This window comes from Canis aureus, chromosome 10 (assembly GCF_053574225.1).
Source record: "Canis aureus isolate CA01 chromosome 10, VMU_Caureus_v.1.0, whole genome shotgun sequence".
Taxonomy (NCBI): Eukaryota; Metazoa; Chordata; class Mammalia; order Carnivora; family Canidae; genus Canis; species Canis aureus.
The window spans coordinates 7407471-7427525 of record NC_135620.1 but is presented as its reverse complement, the minus strand read 5'-3'; the positions used below and the strand labels follow the sequence as shown (position 1 = coordinate 7427525).

General features: G+C 47.9%; 2 protein-coding genes across 5 annotated transcripts in view; one reads left to right on the top strand and one right to left on the bottom strand.

Annotated features, from left to right (window-relative positions):
• Nucleotides 1-1095: 1095 nt before the first annotated feature.
• On the bottom strand, nt 1096-9348 carry LOC144321936 (uncharacterized). Of its 2 annotated transcripts, none has more exons than XR_013387435.1 (2): nt 6794-7341; nt 1096-5219 (listed from the first exon to the last, which is right to left on the bottom strand). XR_013387435.1 is itself a non-coding variant. In XM_077911286.1 (2 exons), exons 1-2 carry the CDS (start codon nt 9239-9241, stop codon nt 5217-5219), a joined length of 1692 nt encoding a protein of 563 aa, XP_077767412.1. In that variant the 5' UTR covers nt 9242-9348; the 3' UTR covers nt 1096-5216. The 2 variants fall into 2 exon arrangements, 1 of the variants encoding a protein (XP_077767412.1); XM_077911286.1 differs by lacking the exon at nt 6794-7341 and adding an exon at nt 7553-9348.
• SEMA6A (semaphorin 6A) overlaps nt 7483-20055 on the top strand; it is a 126629-nt gene continuing 114056 nt past the window's right edge. For 2 of the 3 annotated variants that reach the window (XM_077911285.1, XM_077911283.1), the window contains exon 1: nt 7483-7901. The gene's annotated coding sequence lies outside the window, so the exon portion shown is untranslated. The remainder of the gene's footprint in view (nt 7902-20055) is intronic. The other variant, XM_077911284.1, reaches the window with a different exon arrangement.

Genomic DNA, 20055 nt, shown 5'->3' with positions numbered 1-20055 from the left:
GGGAACCCAAGAGTGCAAGGCTGATTTTCTCTCCGCGCTGAGTGAATGAATACTGCCGTGTAACATTCTTATTACAGCTTCTCTGTTCTGTTTTGTAAGAAAAACAGCTAAACATTTTCTACCCGCCCCCCCCCCAAAAAAAAAAAATGGAAAAAGTAATGTATTGATTAAAGCTAAAAGAGAAAGTCTCCAAGGCAAGGGAATCCAGGGGACCCAGGTCAACACCAAATCATAATCCATTCAAAAATGTATTGTTCAGACTCTTGTTTGGAGGGTAGGAAAGGGGAAGACCTGGCAGTGGTGAGGAAGACACAGAGGGTCAGGGACTTTTTCAAAAGTTTGCTTGAACAAGAAAAGGCTTGAAAAGGCTATATTTGAAGAAAGGAAATGTCTCTGTTGCTTTGAAGCCTGGAAAAGAAGAAAGGAGCTATGAGGAAATGAATGTGTGTTTTTCTAAGAGTCTCACTAACAGTTCCTGACACAGTATTTAAGAAAATAGGTGTGTACGTTTTCAGTTCAAATGTAAAAATGTTAACATTCTAGTTTATATTAATAAGTACTTGGTTATGAATAACTGTATTTAAGAGGGTTCATGAGGAAAATGCCATCAAGCATTCATTCCACTTGTCTTAAATTGTGGGATAGTACAAATTGAGCGTTACAAATTAGTGAATCATCTGAAACGTTCAGGAAATACCGGAGAATACATTACTTATGTCAAAATATAATATTTAAGCTTATTTCAACCTACAGGTTATCTCTGAAAACATTCTTAAATCCAGCTCGTCAAGTGGCATCAATGTATTATGGGACTATTAGCTAGAGACCTGCCCACATATAAAATCCAACATCAGGTTAAGACACTAAGAAACCACCTTAATGTTTTATAGCTACATGTATAAGGGGGTTTTCAGGGGATAACTTTATATTTAATGACGTTATTTGTTAAAACTTCATTAAAAAATCGACTTTGGAGCATATTGGATCATTTTTTTTTTTTTGGTACTTTCACTGTCTGCAATGATCCAGCCGAAGTTTAGATGTTTAAAACAGCTGTCTTCTGTTTTAAAGTTAAAGCAAACAAAACACCCTCATTGTCTCCATTTCTCTGGTTATAAAATTACTCTTAAATACACATTTATCCTAAACGGCCTGGAAAAAGTCTTTCCGTTGATAGCAATACAGTGTTTTCTCACATTATCTACAACCTAGATTTGGAACAAGTTGGAAGCCTCATTTTTTATTTAAGCAGGGGCCAGAACAATTCCCTCTTCCAGCCAGGCCTTCCACTACCTGGAAGCAAAGGCCCTGAAAACAGTTCTTCCCCCAAAAAAAGTTCTACTTTGCTTTTCATCAATCTTTTGGCCAAACAGCAAATTCCAAAGTGGTGTCTAATCATCTGGTTTATCTGGTTATGAAAGGTATAAATTACATTTCGGTCACTGTATTTTTAAACAAACTTATATCCAAGTAGGTACTTTTAAGTTTAACTGTTAGCAAGAAGGGCAATTAAGAGCATTTAGGTTGGAACAGCAAGCCAAAAACAAGGCCTGAGACAGCCTTGGATCTGTATTACATAACCAAAGACTTCAATGAAATGTAAAGAGCTTTTGTGGGGGGAGAAATGGAGTTCTGGTTTACTTAACGTTTATTGTTCATTCATTACCTTATTTCTAACCTACCATTCTCTTCATTTCCAAACAATAATCTGATATCAGGAGTGAATGGGGCCCCAGCTCCGCGGCGGTACAGTGGAGTGATTGTTACACCCGGAGAGGGTACCACCCGTGAAGCTATTCATGGAGGGGCAGACAGTTAATCACTGTTAGCGCTCCGGCTTGCTGGGAGAGCTCCGAGCTGTTCCTTGGAGATGTTCCTACAGTGTTCTCCGTGGATTCAAATTGCACTTTATCTCCTTCCACAGGTCTTTCAGAGTTCTATTTATATTCTCATGGCAGCGTATTTCCAAGCATCTTGTTTTGTAATTGTGGTTATTTAGCCATCACTTACATCTGCAAATCCTTTTTTCCTCATTCCAAAAAGAAATCAGACACTACACAATAGAAGTTCGATGTTGGGGGAAAGCCTAGTTTTTGTTCATCTTTAGAACCAGAAACTCAAAACAACTGTCTAGTGTTGTGGGGTGGGTTTTTTTTTTTTTTTTTTTCTCTTTCCATTTTTAAAGGGTCCTATCCCATGCAAAAGCCTTTTTTTTTTTTTTTTCCCTACTGCAGCCTTGAAAAACAACTAACTGCTCTCACTAATCCACCACTCTTTTACGTGCCAAGCCCTTACTCTCTTCTAGATACTGGAGATACAAGAGAGACAAAAGAGATGGAGTCCCAGGACTTTAAGAAGCTTCTGCCCTAACAAGAAAGAGAAGCATCCAAACAAATAATTGTACCAACAGTTAAGTCTAGTTGTGATATATGGACTAATTTGGAAGGGTACTTTGAACCCATAATGGAAAGGTATGATGTACTCTGCAATATCAGGGAAGCCTTTCCTGAAGGGAAAGGGATGTTCGGGCTGACATTTGAAGGATGAGCATGGGCTAACAAGGTAAAGAAGTAAAGAAGTGTTCCAGGCAGAAGCACATGGGCAGGTCTGTGGTTACAAAGCAGCATGGAACATTCCATTCATGGCAACATTGTGGAAGAAAAAAATTGATGGCAGCATGGCAGACAGAAGAGACCAGAGAGGTAGATGATAACCAAATCGTCCATTGTCTTGAAGGCTCTATGAACGTTTTGGGTTGCCAAAGTATTTTCAGCAGGGGAGTGATGTGATCAGATATTCATCTTTCAAAGATCACTTCAGCTACAATTTGGAGAATGAGTCCAAGGGCAAGAGTAATTGAGATATTACTTAATTTGGGGGGGGGGGAAATCCTGCTATATACTGGTTCTGGGTACATACAGTATACATAAAAGCACAGAAAACTCAGGAAGATATTGCCCATGGAGAAGTGGAGAGAGGTAGGAACAGTATAGACTATATGGACGTGAAGCTTTATATACCACTTTTCATTTCTTGAAATAAAGACAGGAAACATATATGACAAAATATTAACAGTTGCTAATTCTGCAGAGTGAAAATTGGGAGGTTCTATTATTCTCTGAAAATGTCTGTATCTTTCAATTTCCTCAAAAGAAAAGTAAATATTTTTTAAAGATTTTATTTATTTGACAGAGAATGAGAGAGAGAGAAAGAGACAACAAGCAGGCAGAGTGACAGGCAGTGGGGAGGGAGCAGTAGGCTCCCCGCTGAGCAGAGAGCCTGATTCAGGGCTCCATCCCAGAACCCTGAGATCTTGACCTGAACAGAGAGCAAGACGCTTAGCCAACAGAGCCCCCCCCCAGACGCCCCCCTGAAAAAAAAATTTAAAAAACAAACGAGAGAAATAGGAAGACAACAGGAAAGGGTGATGTGTTGTAGAAGTCAAGGGCAAAGAGAGTTTCACAGGAGGAGTGTGGTCCTATTCATCACTGCTTAGGATACAAATAAAATGAAAACTTTAAATATCCACTGGATTAACTGTCACGGATGTCGCTGAGGACTTCAGCAAAAGCCTGGTCAATGGAGTTGCTGGAGACAGAAGTCAGATGGAAAGGAGTAAATAAGAAAGGAGGAAGGAGCAGTGGTGCTTGTCACTATTCCTTGGTGAGGTCTGGCTTTTGAAGAGAGGGGAGAAGGGGTAGCTTGGAAAGTAATGGAGGACCCAAGGAGGGCTTATTTCTAAGACTAGAAGAGACTAAAGCTTGGTTACCTGCTGATGGGGAGATGCAGGAGAGGCGGAGAAAGAGCAAAGAATTTGTAAGTATAAAGGATCAAACAGAGGGATTGGCCTCCAGTTGGAGGAGAGGCATCACCTCCCCTGTAAGAGGAGATGTGTAGGAAAGAATGAGTAGAGGGGCAAAAAGTCCCCATGTGACAGACTGAGTTTTTAAAGAAGTGGGTGGCACCAAGGTGAAAACATCTGGTTAAGGGGAGAAGGTCAGAGCCTAATGAGAGAAAGGGAAGATGACGAGGCTGTGTTCGACCAACTGAGTTTGGTAATTGAAATTTTGTTCCATCAGGCCTCAGCCTGTAACAGCCCATATGTACAAACAGCCCTCTCCAAGGGTCCCCCAGGAACTCTTACCCACCAGGAGCTGACCGTTAAGAAGCATTACTAGACCCCTAATCTCCCAAGTGCACTCGCCCTTTTTGTTTTAAAGCTGAGTTTCTGATCAAATAACTAGACGTGCTCTTTAAAAGGTTCCTGTGCGAGTTTACTTTTTAAATCTTTCTTCCACACTTTTCCCAGGTGATGTGGGGGGAAAGCAGGTGTTGTCATCACATAAAGTTATCCGAGCGTTTTAGGGGTAGCTCCCAGCACTGACACAAAACAAGCCCTGTTTTTCCTCAGCGCTTCCATCTGACTGCTGTCAAACGTAGTGGTGGGACTGACATGGAGGATGACAAAGATGATGGCGACACTAGTCTACCCTGACAGAGTGGTGTGTACCAGGCCCTAGACTCAGACTTGAGGTTCACACACAGCATCTCACTTAATCCACACAATCCCTGGGAAGCCAGGAGAAGGTGAATCCCCATTTACAGGTGAATCCACTGGGGCTTCTGAGAGGTAAGTGACCCAAGGTCCCCGGTTATTAGGTTACACAAGCATAGGCCACCTCCAGGGACCTAGCGGGGTTTTCCTCACTCCACTTCATGCCCTTTAACTACAAAAGGGTCTAAATTTCCTTTCAGTTCTTACACTCTGGGACTCTTTAACCCCCATTGGCTTTCTTTCCCTGGAGGGACAAAGTAAATTGCAGACTTCAAAGGCTTTGGAAGAGCAGTGGTTTCACTGAACAGTTAAGGCAGGCTGCTGGTAGAGAGTCTGAGGTGCACCGAAGGGGAAATGACATCATGAGGTTTCATCGGGCAGCCTCCCCACAGGTGCTCCCCTGAGGGCCTTGGGAGAGACACAATAGCTGGCTTTTCTTCCACCTCTGGGAGCATCCCTCTCCAGGCAGGTGGAAATGTAATCTCACCATGTCAGGACAGATGGGTGCCTCATTGGATGGTGAAACTTTGGGATCTAGCGATTGCCAGGAAGATTCTGGGTGGTATTTCTCGGCCGTCTGAAAGTTAAGTCAAATTCTTTTCTTCTTGTTTTCCATAACCTACAATCAGGTAAATTTAATCTCTTGCTTCTCGGCTCAGCGTTACTGCAAATTAAACATGCGAGTGTTAATAATGGAAATAACTTCCCTTTTAAAGAATATATCCTGGAACTCGATGTGGGGGCATTTCCAATATATCCATAAAGCAAACAGGACAGCTTAATTGTTTGTTTCCCCAAGGAAAGAAGCTAAACCCGGAATTAATTTGGTTCAGCTTGTGAAACAATTCGTTTGCTCTGCCTAATTCTGCCAATTAAAGAACTTTTCCCAGACACAATTAGCATGGAAAGCAGCGGCTGAGAGCAAAGAAGGGGCCCCGACGACGCGGGCGGGGCGGAGGTGCGGGGTGAGAACCCCCGGGCCCCCGGGCTCGACCCTGGGACGGGGGGGGGGGGGGGGGCGCCGGGGGCGCACGGGCTGGCCCCGGGACCCGGCTCGCAGCGGCCCCGCCGTCGCCGGCCGGAATCGGGGCGTCAGAGAGCGCAGCTGAGGACCAAGCCGGCCCCGCCGCACCGGGTCCCCGCGGACGTCGCGGAGCCGGCCCCACCGCGCCCTCGGGACTCGCGGCCGAGGCCCCCCGCCCTGGGCCCGCTCCCGGGGCCGCTCGCCTGCTGCGGGGGCTGCGCGCGCACCTACGGCCGCGCCCCCCGCCGCCCAGGCCCCGCGGTCCCGCTTGGGAAAGGTGGGGATAGCGGCCCCTGCTGGCGGCTCTGGCGAACGGCGGAGACGCGACTCCCTCCGGGTCCTCGCCACCTCTTCCAGGTGGGTGGGTGGGGGCGGGGGGGATACATACACGGTAGGTACGGGGTGTTGTCGCATGTGCGTTTATTCTCCGCGAGTCCTCACGAGTGTTTGTACGTAACTTGAGTTCTCAGCAGGAACAGCAGAAAAGAGAACGTGGGCCCGAGCCCCAGTTAGGGAGCAGGTACGGTTTCTAACGCGTTTCCTTGGGGGTACTCGGCTTAAGGGCACCTGAGACCCCCGTCCTCCTCCCACTGCCTTTCTCGGCCGCCCCCGAGGTTGCTAAATATCGCTCTGCGGACTGCTTGGCCGCCCAGGGCTGCTCTCTACAGAGGCGTGTGGCTCCGGCCCGCCCCGTCTGCGAAGCCCGCTGGGGCGCGGGGCGGGGGGCGGGGAGGACCCGGCGCGGCGGGACCGGTCGGCGCAGGCCTGAGGCTGCAGGGGTTTGGGCGGTTGCAAGTTCACGCGGTGGAGAAAGGCTGCGCCTGCCATTCTCCGTGTGACCCTAACAATAGCGCCGTGTAAGAAGTTGCGATTTGACTTCTTCCACGAGGGTGTTGGATTCTCGCTGGAACTGCCTGCGTCTTCTTTCTGAAGTTTGCTTGTTTCTGAGGGCACCCCACACACCTCCTAAGTTTTAAAGCAGCTCGTGGCCGTCGTTGACAGCACCGTCCTTTGTGCTACGGGGTACGTGCTCCCTCAGCGCGCTGAACATGCCGAATGCGCCTTAACCGCCAACCCGCGCTCCTGCCTTCCAAGTGTGTTTTTAACTGCACCGGCTTTTACCCAGTTCATCGGGGTGCGTAGGGCGCCCGTCACTTCTGGAATCTACCTCCTGATACAGTAATCAGAATTAGAAAGGCTCGTCGTGCACTTACCCTCATCCTTTAAAACTTTTCCATTTAAGAAAATCGATAAACAGATCCTTTCTTGTAACTCGCTCCTGCACTACGTCTATTTTTATTTATTTTTCGGATTTGGCAGGGCTCAGCAACGCTCCCCCCCTCCTCGCCGGAGCAGATGCGGGGTGGGGGCAGCCGGGGCTGGGATCCAGCCCGAGCCGAGCCCGCGGGGACCTCCAGCCGGCGCACGGCGGGGCCGGGAATCGTGGGGGAAGGCAGCCTCGCCGGCCGGTCGGTGCAAGGCTCCACCTGCAGCCGCGCCGCGCCGCGCCGCACCGCGGAGGCTCTCCCGCCCCCCGCCACGCTCACTCACATTCACACACCAACACCGCGGCCCTCCTTTGGGTCGGAGGAGACGCCAGCCAGAGGAGGCGGGGTTGCAGGAGGAGAGTCCTCCCTGCGCAATCCAGTCCGGGACTTGGCTCCGCCCGGGCGCCTCGGCCTCTCCAGTGACAGAGGAGTAGTGAGCGGCTCCGGGTGAGGCTGCAGCCAACTCCGCTCCCCGCGCACTCGGCTGCCCAGGCGCTCGGGACGCAGCAGCGGCGCTTCTCCGCGGGGCCGACCGCCCGCGATGCCCGCCTAGGAGCAGCGGCAGCGGCCAGCATCGCCACACCCGCGGCGCAGCGCCCGCCGTCGCAGAGCTGGGCCACCGCGCGCCCCCCGCCCCAGCCCCCACCCCGCCCCCCACCCTGAAATGACTTGTTAATCCGCGCGGACACCACCGAAGGGACTCACCGGAGCGGAATCCCAAGTGGAATTTGGATTTGGAGAAGAGTTTCTTGAACATTTACTCCTTCCTTGTTGGGGTTTTCTTTTTTTTCCCCCCTTTCCTTCTTTTCCCCCCTCTCCCCTTCTGCGCCTGTCACTGGAGATGAACACAGCGCGTTTGCTTCCCAGAAAGTAGTCGCCGCGACTGTTCCCCCCAAAGAGACCAGCACACATGTAGGAATGACAAAGGCTTGCAGAGGAGAGAGCGCAGCTCGCGGCCCGGAGAGATCTCCTCGATAATGGATTACTAAATGGGATACACGCTGTACCAGCCCGCTCCGAGCCCCGGCCGCCTGCCCGTCGATGCACCGAGAAGGTACGGCCGGGGCGCCCCGGCGCGCCCCACCTCCCTGGCGGCCCGGCTCTGGGCGGCGGGTCCCGGGGCCGCGGCCGGCACGCGCTGTCGGCTTTGTGGTCGCGGCGGCTTATTTTGTCTGGTGTCTGTCTCCCGAGCGTTGCCCGGCCCTGGGGGAGCAGTCGTGAGCCCAGCCCGCCGCTCCTCTCCGCCCCGTGCCCGGGAGACCGCGGGGCTCCGCGCTTCGAGCTTCCCCACCCGCGCGGCGCACACGCCCGGCGCCGCCCGGTGCTGCCTGGCAGGGGGACGCGTGTGTAGGACCCGGGGCCCGGGCTCACTTTCGGGCCAGCAGGGAGGGAGCAGAGAGGCCCCGAGAGGGTGGGATTCTCAGGAGCGCCCAGTCCTGGTGCAAAGGCGGGGGCAAGGGTTGTGCCCTCAAGGGCTGGAGGACGTTGGCTGGAAGAGCGCTGTTGGTGCCCAGCACCAGGGGTGGGTTCCGTGGTGGGAGAAGGGGCTCCGCAGAGACGGTGGGAAAGCGAAGAGAATCTTTTGTTGTGCGCTCGGGGTCTGGGCTGAGCTCTGTGGAGTGCGGGAAACTTGTAATGGCCCCGGTACCCGTGCGCCCTGCCACTTGGGGACATCCAGGCTTTCGCGGCCGCTGGCACCAGAGGTTCCGGGCTTTGTTTGCTCGAATGAGAGCCCAGGAACGGTCTCCTCCCGGTGTGGCGCGGTGCCCCCCGCCCCGGATCCTGTCCCCCGCTGCAGCTCCCTTCTGGCCGGCGAGGGCAGCATCTGTCGCGGCTGCGTCCCCCTCCGGCACGGAGCCCGCCACGCCGGGGCCTCACGCCCGCTGCGCCCTCCTCCAAAATCCAAGAGGTCCCTCTCTGGAAAGGAGTTGTCCCTGGAGGGGAAGGGTGGAAAGTCTTGCAAAAGATGGCCCAGTGCTTGCTACCCAGACAAGGGCTCTGGCCCGGCCACAGGTCCTGGGGGTCCGGAGTACTCGCTGCGTCCTCGAGAGCTGCGTGGCCGGCGGCGGGGCGCCTGGGAGCTGGCCCGGCAGTGCCCACCCTCCCCGGGTGACTCGGCGGGGATGGAAGTGTCCCTTCTCCAGAGTCTCTGCTTTTCCCCCTCAGCTCCCCACTGTGGCATACGGTGCAAAAGCAGGATCCCAAGATCGCTCCCTCTTCCCACACCCGAGAGGTACGGGGGGAGCCGGGGAGCGGTCCCGAACTTGTGCGTTTCGGGAAGGGAAACAGGATTCCGCTGTCTTTCCCGCTCCCGCGCCGCCTCCTTCTCCAGCACGGGGTCACTCGGCCGGGCGCTTCTGGAAAGTTTCTCTCAAAGCCTGGGCCGGCAGGCATGACGGGATTGGGGCGCAGCCCGTGCGGCCCGCGGAAAACCGAACCCGGAGGGAAGCGGGCGGACCGCCCGGGCCGCGGGGAGTTGGGTGCCGGCCCCAGGCCGCGGCTCCTCCGGCCGGCAGTCGGTCGGGATGCGGCCTCGGCGCGGCCCTTGCTGGGCGGCTCGAGAAAGCGGGGGGAGGCGGAGGGAAAGGAAGTTCAGGGGCAGGATTCAGGATGCTGGGGCGGCCACTGGACAGCGGCTGGCGCAGGGGCCCAGCGCACCAGCCCCGGGTCCCCCTGCGCCACGCGCGTTTTGCCAGCCGGCGGGGGTCCGGGGAGGACTGGGGCTGGCAGCCAGGTGTTCGTGGAGCGGGGAGCAGCTGCGTCTGCACAGCCGGGGAAGGCGCTGCCAGCCGCGGCCTCTGGCCCGTAGCGCCGCGGGCAGCCCCAGTGGCCGTGCCCGTGCCCGTGGCCCTGGGAGAAAGGTGGCCGCTGTGCCAACGCGGGGGCCAGTCGGGCCAGTCGGGCGGCGGTGGGATCGCTTTCGGCGTCCGCTGGATGGAAGTCAAGTTGCTCCTGACCGAATTTGATCCGTGAAAGGTTTAAAACACAGGCGAAGGCGGGCGCACAGCCACGAGCGCGCGCGCGCGCACACACACACACACACACACACACACACACAGAAGCACGCAGATGCTCACACTTGTACGCACAACTTTCTTTGCCTCCCATCTGAAAAGATGTTTAACCCAGTTGCAGTGTTCCGCCAGCAGGTCTCCAGAAAGCTATGCAATGCCCCCCAGCGCTGGTTTTTAAGTCTTTCCGGGGTAGGAAGGTCGAGTGCTTCTGCCGGTCTTTCTTGAATCCTGATAATTGTCGGTCTTCCTTCAGACCTACGTCTTGGGCATCAAGTCCAATTCTGATGGCGCGGAAAGGCTATAGGTTCCAGACACATGAATCCTTTCTTTAGGCTTTTTCTCCCAAAGGAAAGATGCCTGTGCTCAATTCTGAATTAAAGTATCGTACTTTTTTTACACCATAATAACCAAATGGCTACCAGAGGTCAAGACTGCAAAGCATTTTGTGTCTATTTTTTATAAAACTCTGTTTAGTCTGCATGGAGCAGTTTTATGATTTACAGTAAGCTTTGATGAAACTACGCCAGGCACCAAAGTTAATTATTAACCTAACCTTAAATACTGTGTGGCAGAACACTGTCTCCACCTATTAACCTCAGTTATTTGTCAGAAAATAATTGCACTATTTGAATTTGGTTTACCCGTGCTTGTTTACACGGTAACTTTTATTTGAATCTTGAGTAACTCCTACTCTGTATTATTATTTTGCTTTTAGGATATTTTTGAATGAGGCACTTGGCAAACCAATCCGAAAGCGGGAAAGAATGGAGGTCAGGTTTAAAGCCTCATCTCTGTTACATCCTTTTTCAACTTGATGGAAAGGAAGCATTCTAGTTCCTGTGTCTTATTTACAGTGTTGGGGTGGTGACAGTCTTCCCAAAGTGCTGTGTTTTGTAACTATCACCCCGGAGAGATGGGCCACACTCTTCAATAATGCATATAGTCCTCATGTGTAAATGTTGAGCAGCCACCCAAAACCATAGTCTCAGGAGCCATCTGCAGAATGTACTTAAAACTTCTACTACTCTTAAATAGGTTAAGAATTCATTAAGAACTAGGATAGAAACCTAAGTAAATGTTGAATGAACAAAAGAAAGACATAGTCACACATGATTCACATTTCTCTGCTTAGAATGGACCTGCTGTTTTCCCCCCCTACAAAGCAGCTTCAAGTAAGTGATTATTTATTATAAAGTGGCAATAAGTGCAACTCTTTATTTACACACACAGCAACACACACACACACACAAACACACAGACCTCAAGTTCTTTCCAAGCCTAGTGAATGCTTTTCCCATCATTAAAAAAATATAGCATTTGCATTTTGAGTGGGTGGGTAATATTGCTTAGTATGTTGACTCAGAAGGAGAGCAAGAATTAAGAAGACTGTTATCTTCATTGAATGAAAATAAGGCACCCAAATTAAGAATTTGTATTAAATTCAAAATAAATACTCATGCTTTAAAAGCAAACGGGTAATTGCACTCCCATGTGAAATGGAAGGAAAAATACCGTTTTGAAGCAGGAGGTAAGTCAGACACTTTACTACGGGTACATGGTGGTTCAGCTCTTTTCTGAGCAGGACAAAAGAGTGATCATGGGAGAAGAAGTTTTTTAAAACTAGATTGCCAAAAGCGAATATATTCTCCCATCTTATTTGTTTGCAGAAAGGAATCACAGAACAAGCCAAACTAATTGCAAATGCTTTAATTAAGCATCTGCCGTTTGCAGCAGTATAAAGCCTAAGAGAGACTGTGTGTCTCTCCCTCTGCCTCCCCCGCCCCAGGTTTCCACAATTTATTGTCCTCCTCCCCGGAGCGGGTGTTCCCTGGGCCCTGGGCGTTCGCACTCCCAGAGGAAGGTGGAGCCTGGAAACATCCTGCTGTGCCCTCCCCTATCAGTGATCAGTGTCCCCCACTCTCTCGAGGTACCCTGGAGCCAAGTCATCTCTGAGATCTTACTATTCCAGAGTGAAGGCTTTTCTCAGCAACTGAGCTATTCTCTGCCAGCAACCACATGGTTGCCTCTTGGGGATATGAGAAGGCAGGGAGGCATTTAATCCCTCTGAAATGGGCAAGTGAGATGTCATACCACACAAACCTCAAGGGGAGAAAAGCGTACAGGATACTGCTCAGCATGGGACTATTGCAGAAGAGTCCATACTCAAGGGGCTCCTGCTTTGTGAAGCTGGTAAGTTCTCCTAAAACTTTCTGATTCGGATTAATTCAGATTCCACTAATGGAGAGTATCCTCTAAAACTGTCAGGACTCAACACAATGTTTCCCAAGTAACCTCTTCACCCCAGACCTCTCTCCTGGGTCTCTCAGATAGCAAATCCTACAGGTTAGGTAGCCTTCTTGGATCTGATAGACATCTCAAACTTGACATGTTCCGAGCACCCAATTCTGGGTCTTTTCTCCCCTAGAGAGGCTTTTCTTATAACTTCCTCCATCTTGGTGAATGGTGGAACCATGCTTTGGGTTGTTCACTTGTGAAAACTTAAGACTTACCCCTTCACTCTTTGTTCAGACCCACATCCACTCCAGCAGCAATGCTGTGGGCCGCTCGTTCAGAAAGCGCAGGGGCCTCCTCCATAGTCGTCCACCTCTGGAGCCCTCCTGGTGCCTGAGCCGCTGCCTTCTCCTGCTGGGTGACTGTGCCAGCCTCCCAACTGGTCTCCCTGCTTTGCTCTTGGCCCCCTACAGTCTCTTCCCCACACAGCAGCCACAGTGATTTTTTTGGAAAAAAAAAACAAAAAAACACGAAGCCAGATCAGATCACTTCCGCTCAGATGCTTTCCCATCTTCTTCTAGAAGTCAAAGTCTGACCTACAACCTTTGTGGCCCAAAGGGATCTGGGATTTCCACCCCTCTTTAGGGCTACATGACTATGCCAGACGTGTTCTCTTCAGGGTCCATTGCATGCTCTTCACTTCTGCTTTTCCATGGCCTGGGATGATTCTTTCCCCCAGATAGCTGTGTGGTTTGCTCCTCACATTCTTTAGGTCCCTGTGCAAATGTCACTCTTGCAGTGAAGCCTTTTATGATCACCTGACTTTACTCTTTCCTCCAGGACTCCCACCCCCACTCCCCCTGCCTCGTTTTTTCCCCCCTTCTCACTTTTAACAGCCCGACAGATTATATGTTGTTCTCATTTATCTTCTTTCTTCCACTAGAACATAATACCACGAGGAAAGACTTTCAGGTGTTATTCACTGCTGTATCTCCAGCCCCTAAACCTGTGCCTGGCACACCATAGGCCCTTTGTAACAAGGATGTGTTCAGTCAGTTAACTGATTAATCAATCCATCAAGAGTGACTCTTTTTACAAACATCTAATTTTTCTTTTTTATCTGATCTTGTTTTTCTTATGTTTCCATCCAATGACATACTTCTTTGCGTGTGTGTGTGACCGTCTTCCATGTACACAGGTGATTTGTCTCATGCACCATTAGTGGAGAATGCATGGCGGGTTGTTTTCCCAGTCCTGGTGATGGATTGGGGCCTGTGAATTCCCACACCTTCACCCAGTCCCCTTCTGTGGCCAAGAGCACACATCTGTGGTACACCTGGTTGAAGCTGGAGGGAATCTGAGTTTTAGGTAAAAGCAACTTGCCAAGAAACAGAGCTAGGAAGATAGCCAGCACTTATGGGGATTGAGCTTTTGACCTTGGCCTCATTTGTTCTGCATTCTAACCACTGGCCACAGATCCGTTGTGCTTTTTTGGAGTTTGCTGATAGTGCTTTTTAAAATCCATCTTTCCAGGGGCACTTGGGTGGCTCAGCAGTTGAGTCTGCCTTCGGCTCAGGGTGTGATCCCGGGATTCGGGATTGAGTCCCACATTGGGCTCCCTGCGAGGAGCCTGCTTCTCCCTCTGCCTGTGTCTGCCTCTCTCTCTGTGTCTCTCATGAATAAATAAATAAAATCTTTAAAAAAATCCACCTTTCCGACAAGAGAAGATAGTATGCTTATGAACCCACATTTCTGCTCCCTACTGCCAGTACCATGGTAATTGTAGTTGAAGATCCTCTACCTGGATGTCCTGAGTTCTAGACTCTTATTTGGACAAGCCACTTAACCTCTCTAAAGCTGCATTATTTTAAACAAAATTTGTGAATAGTAAACCTATGCTTCCCACCTTGTCAAAACTGTTGGGGAATAATTTGAAACCACAAATGTGAATATTTGGTAAGATGTGAAATGCACTCTGCAAACTTGGAAGGGTATGACGCTAATTCCTTTCTACCTACCCCAGACCCTGGGCCTTGCAGAGATCTTGCCTTACCGTCTACTAAATCATACAAGAAAGATTATATTCTGTTGGCATCACATTTTAGTATAAACCACGCGATGAAATTAAATAAGATCCCCAAATTCATTGGAAATTCACAGTCTTCATAGAGCACGGAGAGCGGCAAACCTATTCATCAGAATGCCAACTGCCTCAAGTGACGATGGCTTTTCAGTGTGACCATTAATTTGGGCAAGGTCATGGGAGTGGCACTCTGCCAGGCATTATAAAAGGTGAGGGCATTGTTTTTGCTGAGGTAAGCCTTAAAATAGTTCATGTCAGTGTAAGCATTAATGTAGAACAGACATGTCAGGGTGAACCAGGGGTGTTAGGAGAGGAGTTTTGATCCTTGCTGTGACAAGGGCGAATTCACTAGGATATTGAGACCTCAAGTTTATAAATGTGAAGGGACTGTCACAGGAAGGCAGTGGGCAGCGACGGGGACAATGCAGAGGCCGTACTCTGTAGGCAGATGTAACCCACTGATTTGCGGCCTGTTTTTTTTTTTTTTTTTTTGCCATTTACAAATAGTGTGACTTTGAGCCAGTTACATCTCTGCCTCAGTTTCTGTAAGATGCTGGTATGTCGCTAATGTCATGGCTGATGAGAGTCAATATGGTAACATCTGTAAAATTCATAGCACAATATCTGACACAGGATACCCACTCATTAAATATTAGATGTTATTTTTATTTGGGGGATAGAAGTCACGGAGAGTGCCCTGGTGGGGAGAGTAAAAAGGAAATGGTCACAGAAGTGTAACAGATGGTACAAAGGAAGCCGCCTCTGGACTAGAAGTGAACATTCACACCATGAGCTGGCCACAGCGCCAGGGGTTTTCAGCTGGGAAGCATGTGAAAGAGTCACTTGTGTGAGAAGGGGAGTTGTGATCCTCTTCCTGACTTTGGATGCTGAAATTTCACACCCAAAATACGGAAGAAAAAACATTATACCAATAAAACCACTGTAGGCAGTATAAGACTTCACATCAGGTAAGAGCCTAAAGGATGACTGCTTAAAAAAAAAAAAAATGATAGACTTCACTTACTGACATCTAAAAATAAAATCCACAATTTGCATGCGCTAAAGAATCTGAGAGCAGCCTGTAATGTTGGTTCAGGGATGAGCTGAATTGACCGCAAGGACCCTACCTGTCATGGAGAGAAGCTTGTCTGCTGACTGCTCCAGGAGGCTGTAGCTAGGCCTTCTACCAGAGGGCCTTCATGGTGGCCATCTACTTGCTGGATTGCAAACCCTACAATCCCTGGCCAAGCCCAAATCAACTGGTTTGGGAGAGCATTGAGTTTCCACGCAGAAGCAAAACTCCACCTTCCCCACCAAATGGAGCAAGTAGTTAGTTGGTGATCCCATAGGAGCTAGCATTTACCCTCCTGACTGGGACAGTGTCCTATTACCTGACATCTGACTCAAATGGTAGTCGTAATACAAGTTCTTATCAGGGAGAAGAATCTCACTTCTAAAAGACATAGAAGAAGGGGCAATAAATTGGTATAATCACCACAATTCCCTGATGGACTCTTCTTGGACCCAGGGGGAGCAAGACTCTCCCTCTGTGGCTTACTTAGAATAACAGTTATTTTCATCCAGGAGGAAAAAAAATTCTTTCTTAGACTTTGTAAGTAGAAAGAGGATGTCAGGAGAGTGAAATAAATCAGCAATTAACATGCCCCAAAGAGGGAAGGGCCAGGTCTTTCTAGCAGCAAGTGTGATGACTGGTGCTTTGAAAATAATGGTTAGACAGGTATTTCCACATCCGGCTCATAGACCTGAGGCTTTCATTTAACATGACTCGGCACTTTCTAGTGGTTTCCAACTAACCTATAATTGCTGTTTGTAGAAAATCTAATTCAAAGAATCCACGCCAATTAAAAAACTGGGAGAAGAACCACTAAAACGGATGCTCTTTCACAACACTCTCATGCCTTCTGCACCCACCCACCCCCATGTTTAAAACCAAGCCTTTGCCATGATTTGATTGGAAGCATGTCCAGAACACAACCGGATCAGTCACTGAACACAATGAAAACATGCCACCAGAAAAGAAACATTTTAGAAACTGGGAAGAAATAAAGAATCTATTAATTATGGTTGGATGTCAGATAAGAGTTTTACAGACAAGCTTTCTGGGATGGATCCATTCTTCTTTCCCTTTTCCTCTTCCTGAAATCTTTTTTTTTAAGGAGAGTATTCAATCTTTTCATTAATATTGCAGCAACACCAGTGCTTCCCCACCCTTTCCCCAGACTCCTACTGTCCTTGAATGAGGAAACTGAGAGAATACTGATTGAGCTGGTGAATGGAAATGTTCCTTTCCTGAAAATGGAATGCTTTATGAAAAACTGCATTCCACACACACACACACACACACACACACACACACACACAACTCCCCCCCCCCCAAAAAAAAAAAAAAAACAACACCCCACTCAGACAATCCAACAACTGTCTCTCCTCCTTTTTATTTCGGAGAACCACATGACTCCACTCATGTATTTTGGTGTTTGAATGCATTTGTTCTTAGGCCTCAAATACCCAGGTGGAAAACCAATCTATTAAGCCTTTCGTTATTCCAAAAACGTGAGCATCTGAGTTACTAGGAACATTCTCATCTCTGCAGGGTGAGCGATAAATAGAAACCAAATTGTTTATAGCATTCTAAAGTGGAGTATATGCAGCAGGATGGCAGTTGGGTGGATTTTTACAAGAAGAATACTTGTAAATGGTTTGCGAGATGGATTCCGTGCTAATTCTTCTCGTATCATGAATGATGGCCCTAGCTAGACACTGTCGCTGGGATCTTCATCTATAAATCATGGAGGCTGCTTTCTTATTCGGTTGCCATAGTTTCAATGCCTCAGATAGTGTTGGGGTGTCTTGGGAAAGGTTTGAGATATACTGGGGCTTGCAAGCCTTGCAGTTATTTTGGCAGTTGTGGTGCTCTGAAAAGAACCGAAAACCGCTTCTCGTATAATTCAGTGTTGGATTAAAAGAGGCAACTTCTGAGTGTCTCTCTGGACCTTGTTATGTGCACATCCAGCTGATATTTACTCCAGGATTTGCCTCATGCTCAGTCTTGGCTGGTTAAAAAAAAAAAAAATTACTGTCCAGGGACTGATGTCACTTTCATCTTTCAACAAGAAAGCCAAAGGGTGCGAGCTCTTCATTAAGACTATTCACAAATGTGGAGGTAAATGAGGGCATTCATGGCTCTGCTCAAAATTTCAGGTTCATAATTCGGGTTCGGCTCTGCAGATGGCTAAATAAATAGAATGACCTCAGGAGTGCTGTACGTTGTGCTTTGGTATGGCAAGGGAGACATGCTGTGCTTTACCTAAGATTTAACCTCCATTTTTTGTTGTTGTTGTTTGTTTTTTTTTTTTTTTGGTTTTTTTTTTTTTTGGTTTTTGTTTTAGGGTGGATACACATTGCTAAGGAGCTAGAGACCATTTCACTGTATTTTGTGACAGTGGCCCACAGGGCTCTTGAGTATCTGAGCTTTTCGTTTGTTTGTTTTCCTTTCTGTAATTATCATCTTTGGCTGTTTTGCCTTTAGGTTTGTGACTTCAGGGCTGATTAGGAAAAGCTGTCCAGTTGTGGATATATATTGGGTGACCGAGTCAAGAGTAAGATGGGGAGGAGTAAGTTGCTGCAAGAAGGAGATACACACACTCAGTGATTTATGTGCTTCGTGGGTGATGTAGAACACAGCTTTCCTTTGTTAGGTACATTTGGCCTTGTGTAACAGATACTGGTACACTTCTTAATGCTTTAATTCCCATTTCTCAAGTGGACTTTCAAGGACTCCTGCCATTCGAAGCCAAGCCATTTCATTCCTTTGTAGATTAAAACATAAAATAAAACAAGCGCACACTTGAAGCAAACAGCACCGAATTCAGGACATGCAAGGCGTCAAATAAAAATCCAGGCAGAGTCACAGGAACAAAACCTTGAATTCATTACAAATGGGTCTAATCTAGAAAATTAGTCACTTTTTTCTTCCCTTACTAGAAAATGACTAGTTTTTATTGCAGGGTGAGCTTCAAAAGCAGCCGTTTTACATTTCCCCAGACCCAGCCTGCCAACATTTTTGTGTAAGATCAACAAGCATTTTTCATGCACGTGCCTATTATATTGACCCCCCCATCCCTATGCAACCACACAAAATGATTGATTTTAGAGGCCAATAATTTCAAGTAAATTAAAAGGATAACATGGCCTTAATTGTTACTGGCTTCACCAGGCTTCTGGGCACCAGAATTCCTTGAGGAGAAACACTTTTAAGTGTCACAGCAGTTTCTGATCATGTGGTCTGGCTTACCCATAGGCTGCAATTATCCACACACACTCCCCCCACACCCCAACCTTTCTTCCCCTCCCCCTCCAAATTCTCTGGGAAGCAAAGAAAACACGTATTTGTGAATTCAGTATGATGGACCTCTGGTTATTTGGCATAGTCTTGTTCGTTTTTCAGTGTTCTCCTAAGTGAGTTGTTTCTTGGGGATTTTGTTTGTTTGTAAGATTTTATTTATTTATTTATGCATGAGAGACCTAGAGAGAGAGAGAGGCAGAGACACAAGCAGAGGGAGAAGCAGGCCCCGTGCAGGGAGCACGACATGGGACTCGATCCCGGGTCTCCAGGATCCCACCCTGGGCGGAAGGCGGCGCTAAACCCCTGAGCCACCTGGGCTGCCCTGTTTGTTTGTTTTTTGAGGAAGGCTTAGTGATGAGGAGGAACCGGGGGAACTAAGATCTCAGATCAGAAGCTTTTTCTTCATTGGAAGAAGAGTTTGTATGAATTCAATTTGCTGTCCTCCTGACAATAACAAGATGGTGATTACTCTTTGGCGTCCGGGCAGACACAGTATTGTACACATAGCCTAAAGAAAAGTAAGCAGTACTTTTGTGTGAATGTCAGTCAGATACAATGTGGACTTTAATTAACCTTAATTAATGATTTCTGATTACAGATTTTCTTTTGTGCCTCCAAGACGCCAGTGCCTTGGAGGCTGTATTTTGGTGGAACATTTTCAGACAGCAGTGACTCCAACATCCTTCTGTTATCTTGCCATGCAAACCATACTAGGTTCTTATATGAAAAGCGTGATTCTGTATCACTTGCAAAATGGTCATGCAAAGGAAGAAATATCATTTGAGGAACAACTGAAATTTGTAAGTGATCCAGAGTACTTTTAATCTTTAGGGGAACCATTTTTAATTTTCTCAAAACTGAGATTTACTGGCTCCTAGAGGGACTGGATGCCCTTCCTTCCCAAGATCAAATGGGACTTTGAGTTCTTTCAAATGAAAGAACTGGGGGCAGTGGGCCAAGTGGCATTTCCTTTGCCCAAAAGTACCTGTTACCATGTGCTAAACATAATGATCAGGGAATACTATAAGCATGGGAGAGAAAAAGGCCTTACTTTTGGTTAAAAGTACTTTTTCCCGTGGCATGAGTTCTACAACAGATATCAAGAAGCTGAATTATAATGTTAATGTGCTACTTAGGTTTGACTTTTAACTAGAGGGTCTAATAAAAGTTAGGTATAATATATTAATTAGATTATAAATTTCTTATTAATTAAATTTTCGTGTGAATAATCATTCTGTAGCTTATACAAGATTCTAATAGCATATAGCCCATCTAGTTTAGCATAATTTGTGCTTATGAATTATAAATGTTTAACTTTTTACAGTTAAGCTTACCGATCTATAAGCATCATAATGAGAAATTACCTAAATTAAACTGATGTGCCATATTTGCTGTACTGTGTTCTAGGGTAGTGATTATCTAAGATAATTTTCAAGATGGTTGTCTCATTGCATGCAATATGGTTTTACTTTTAGCGGAAATAAAGTGAACCCAAGATCTCATGCTTGCCCAG

Coding starts and splice junctions, on each gene's coding strand:
- LOC144321936 (XM_077911286.1), bottom strand. CDS start 9,241: ATGCCTGCCGGCCCAGGCTTTGAGAGAAACTTTCCAGAAGCGCCCGGC.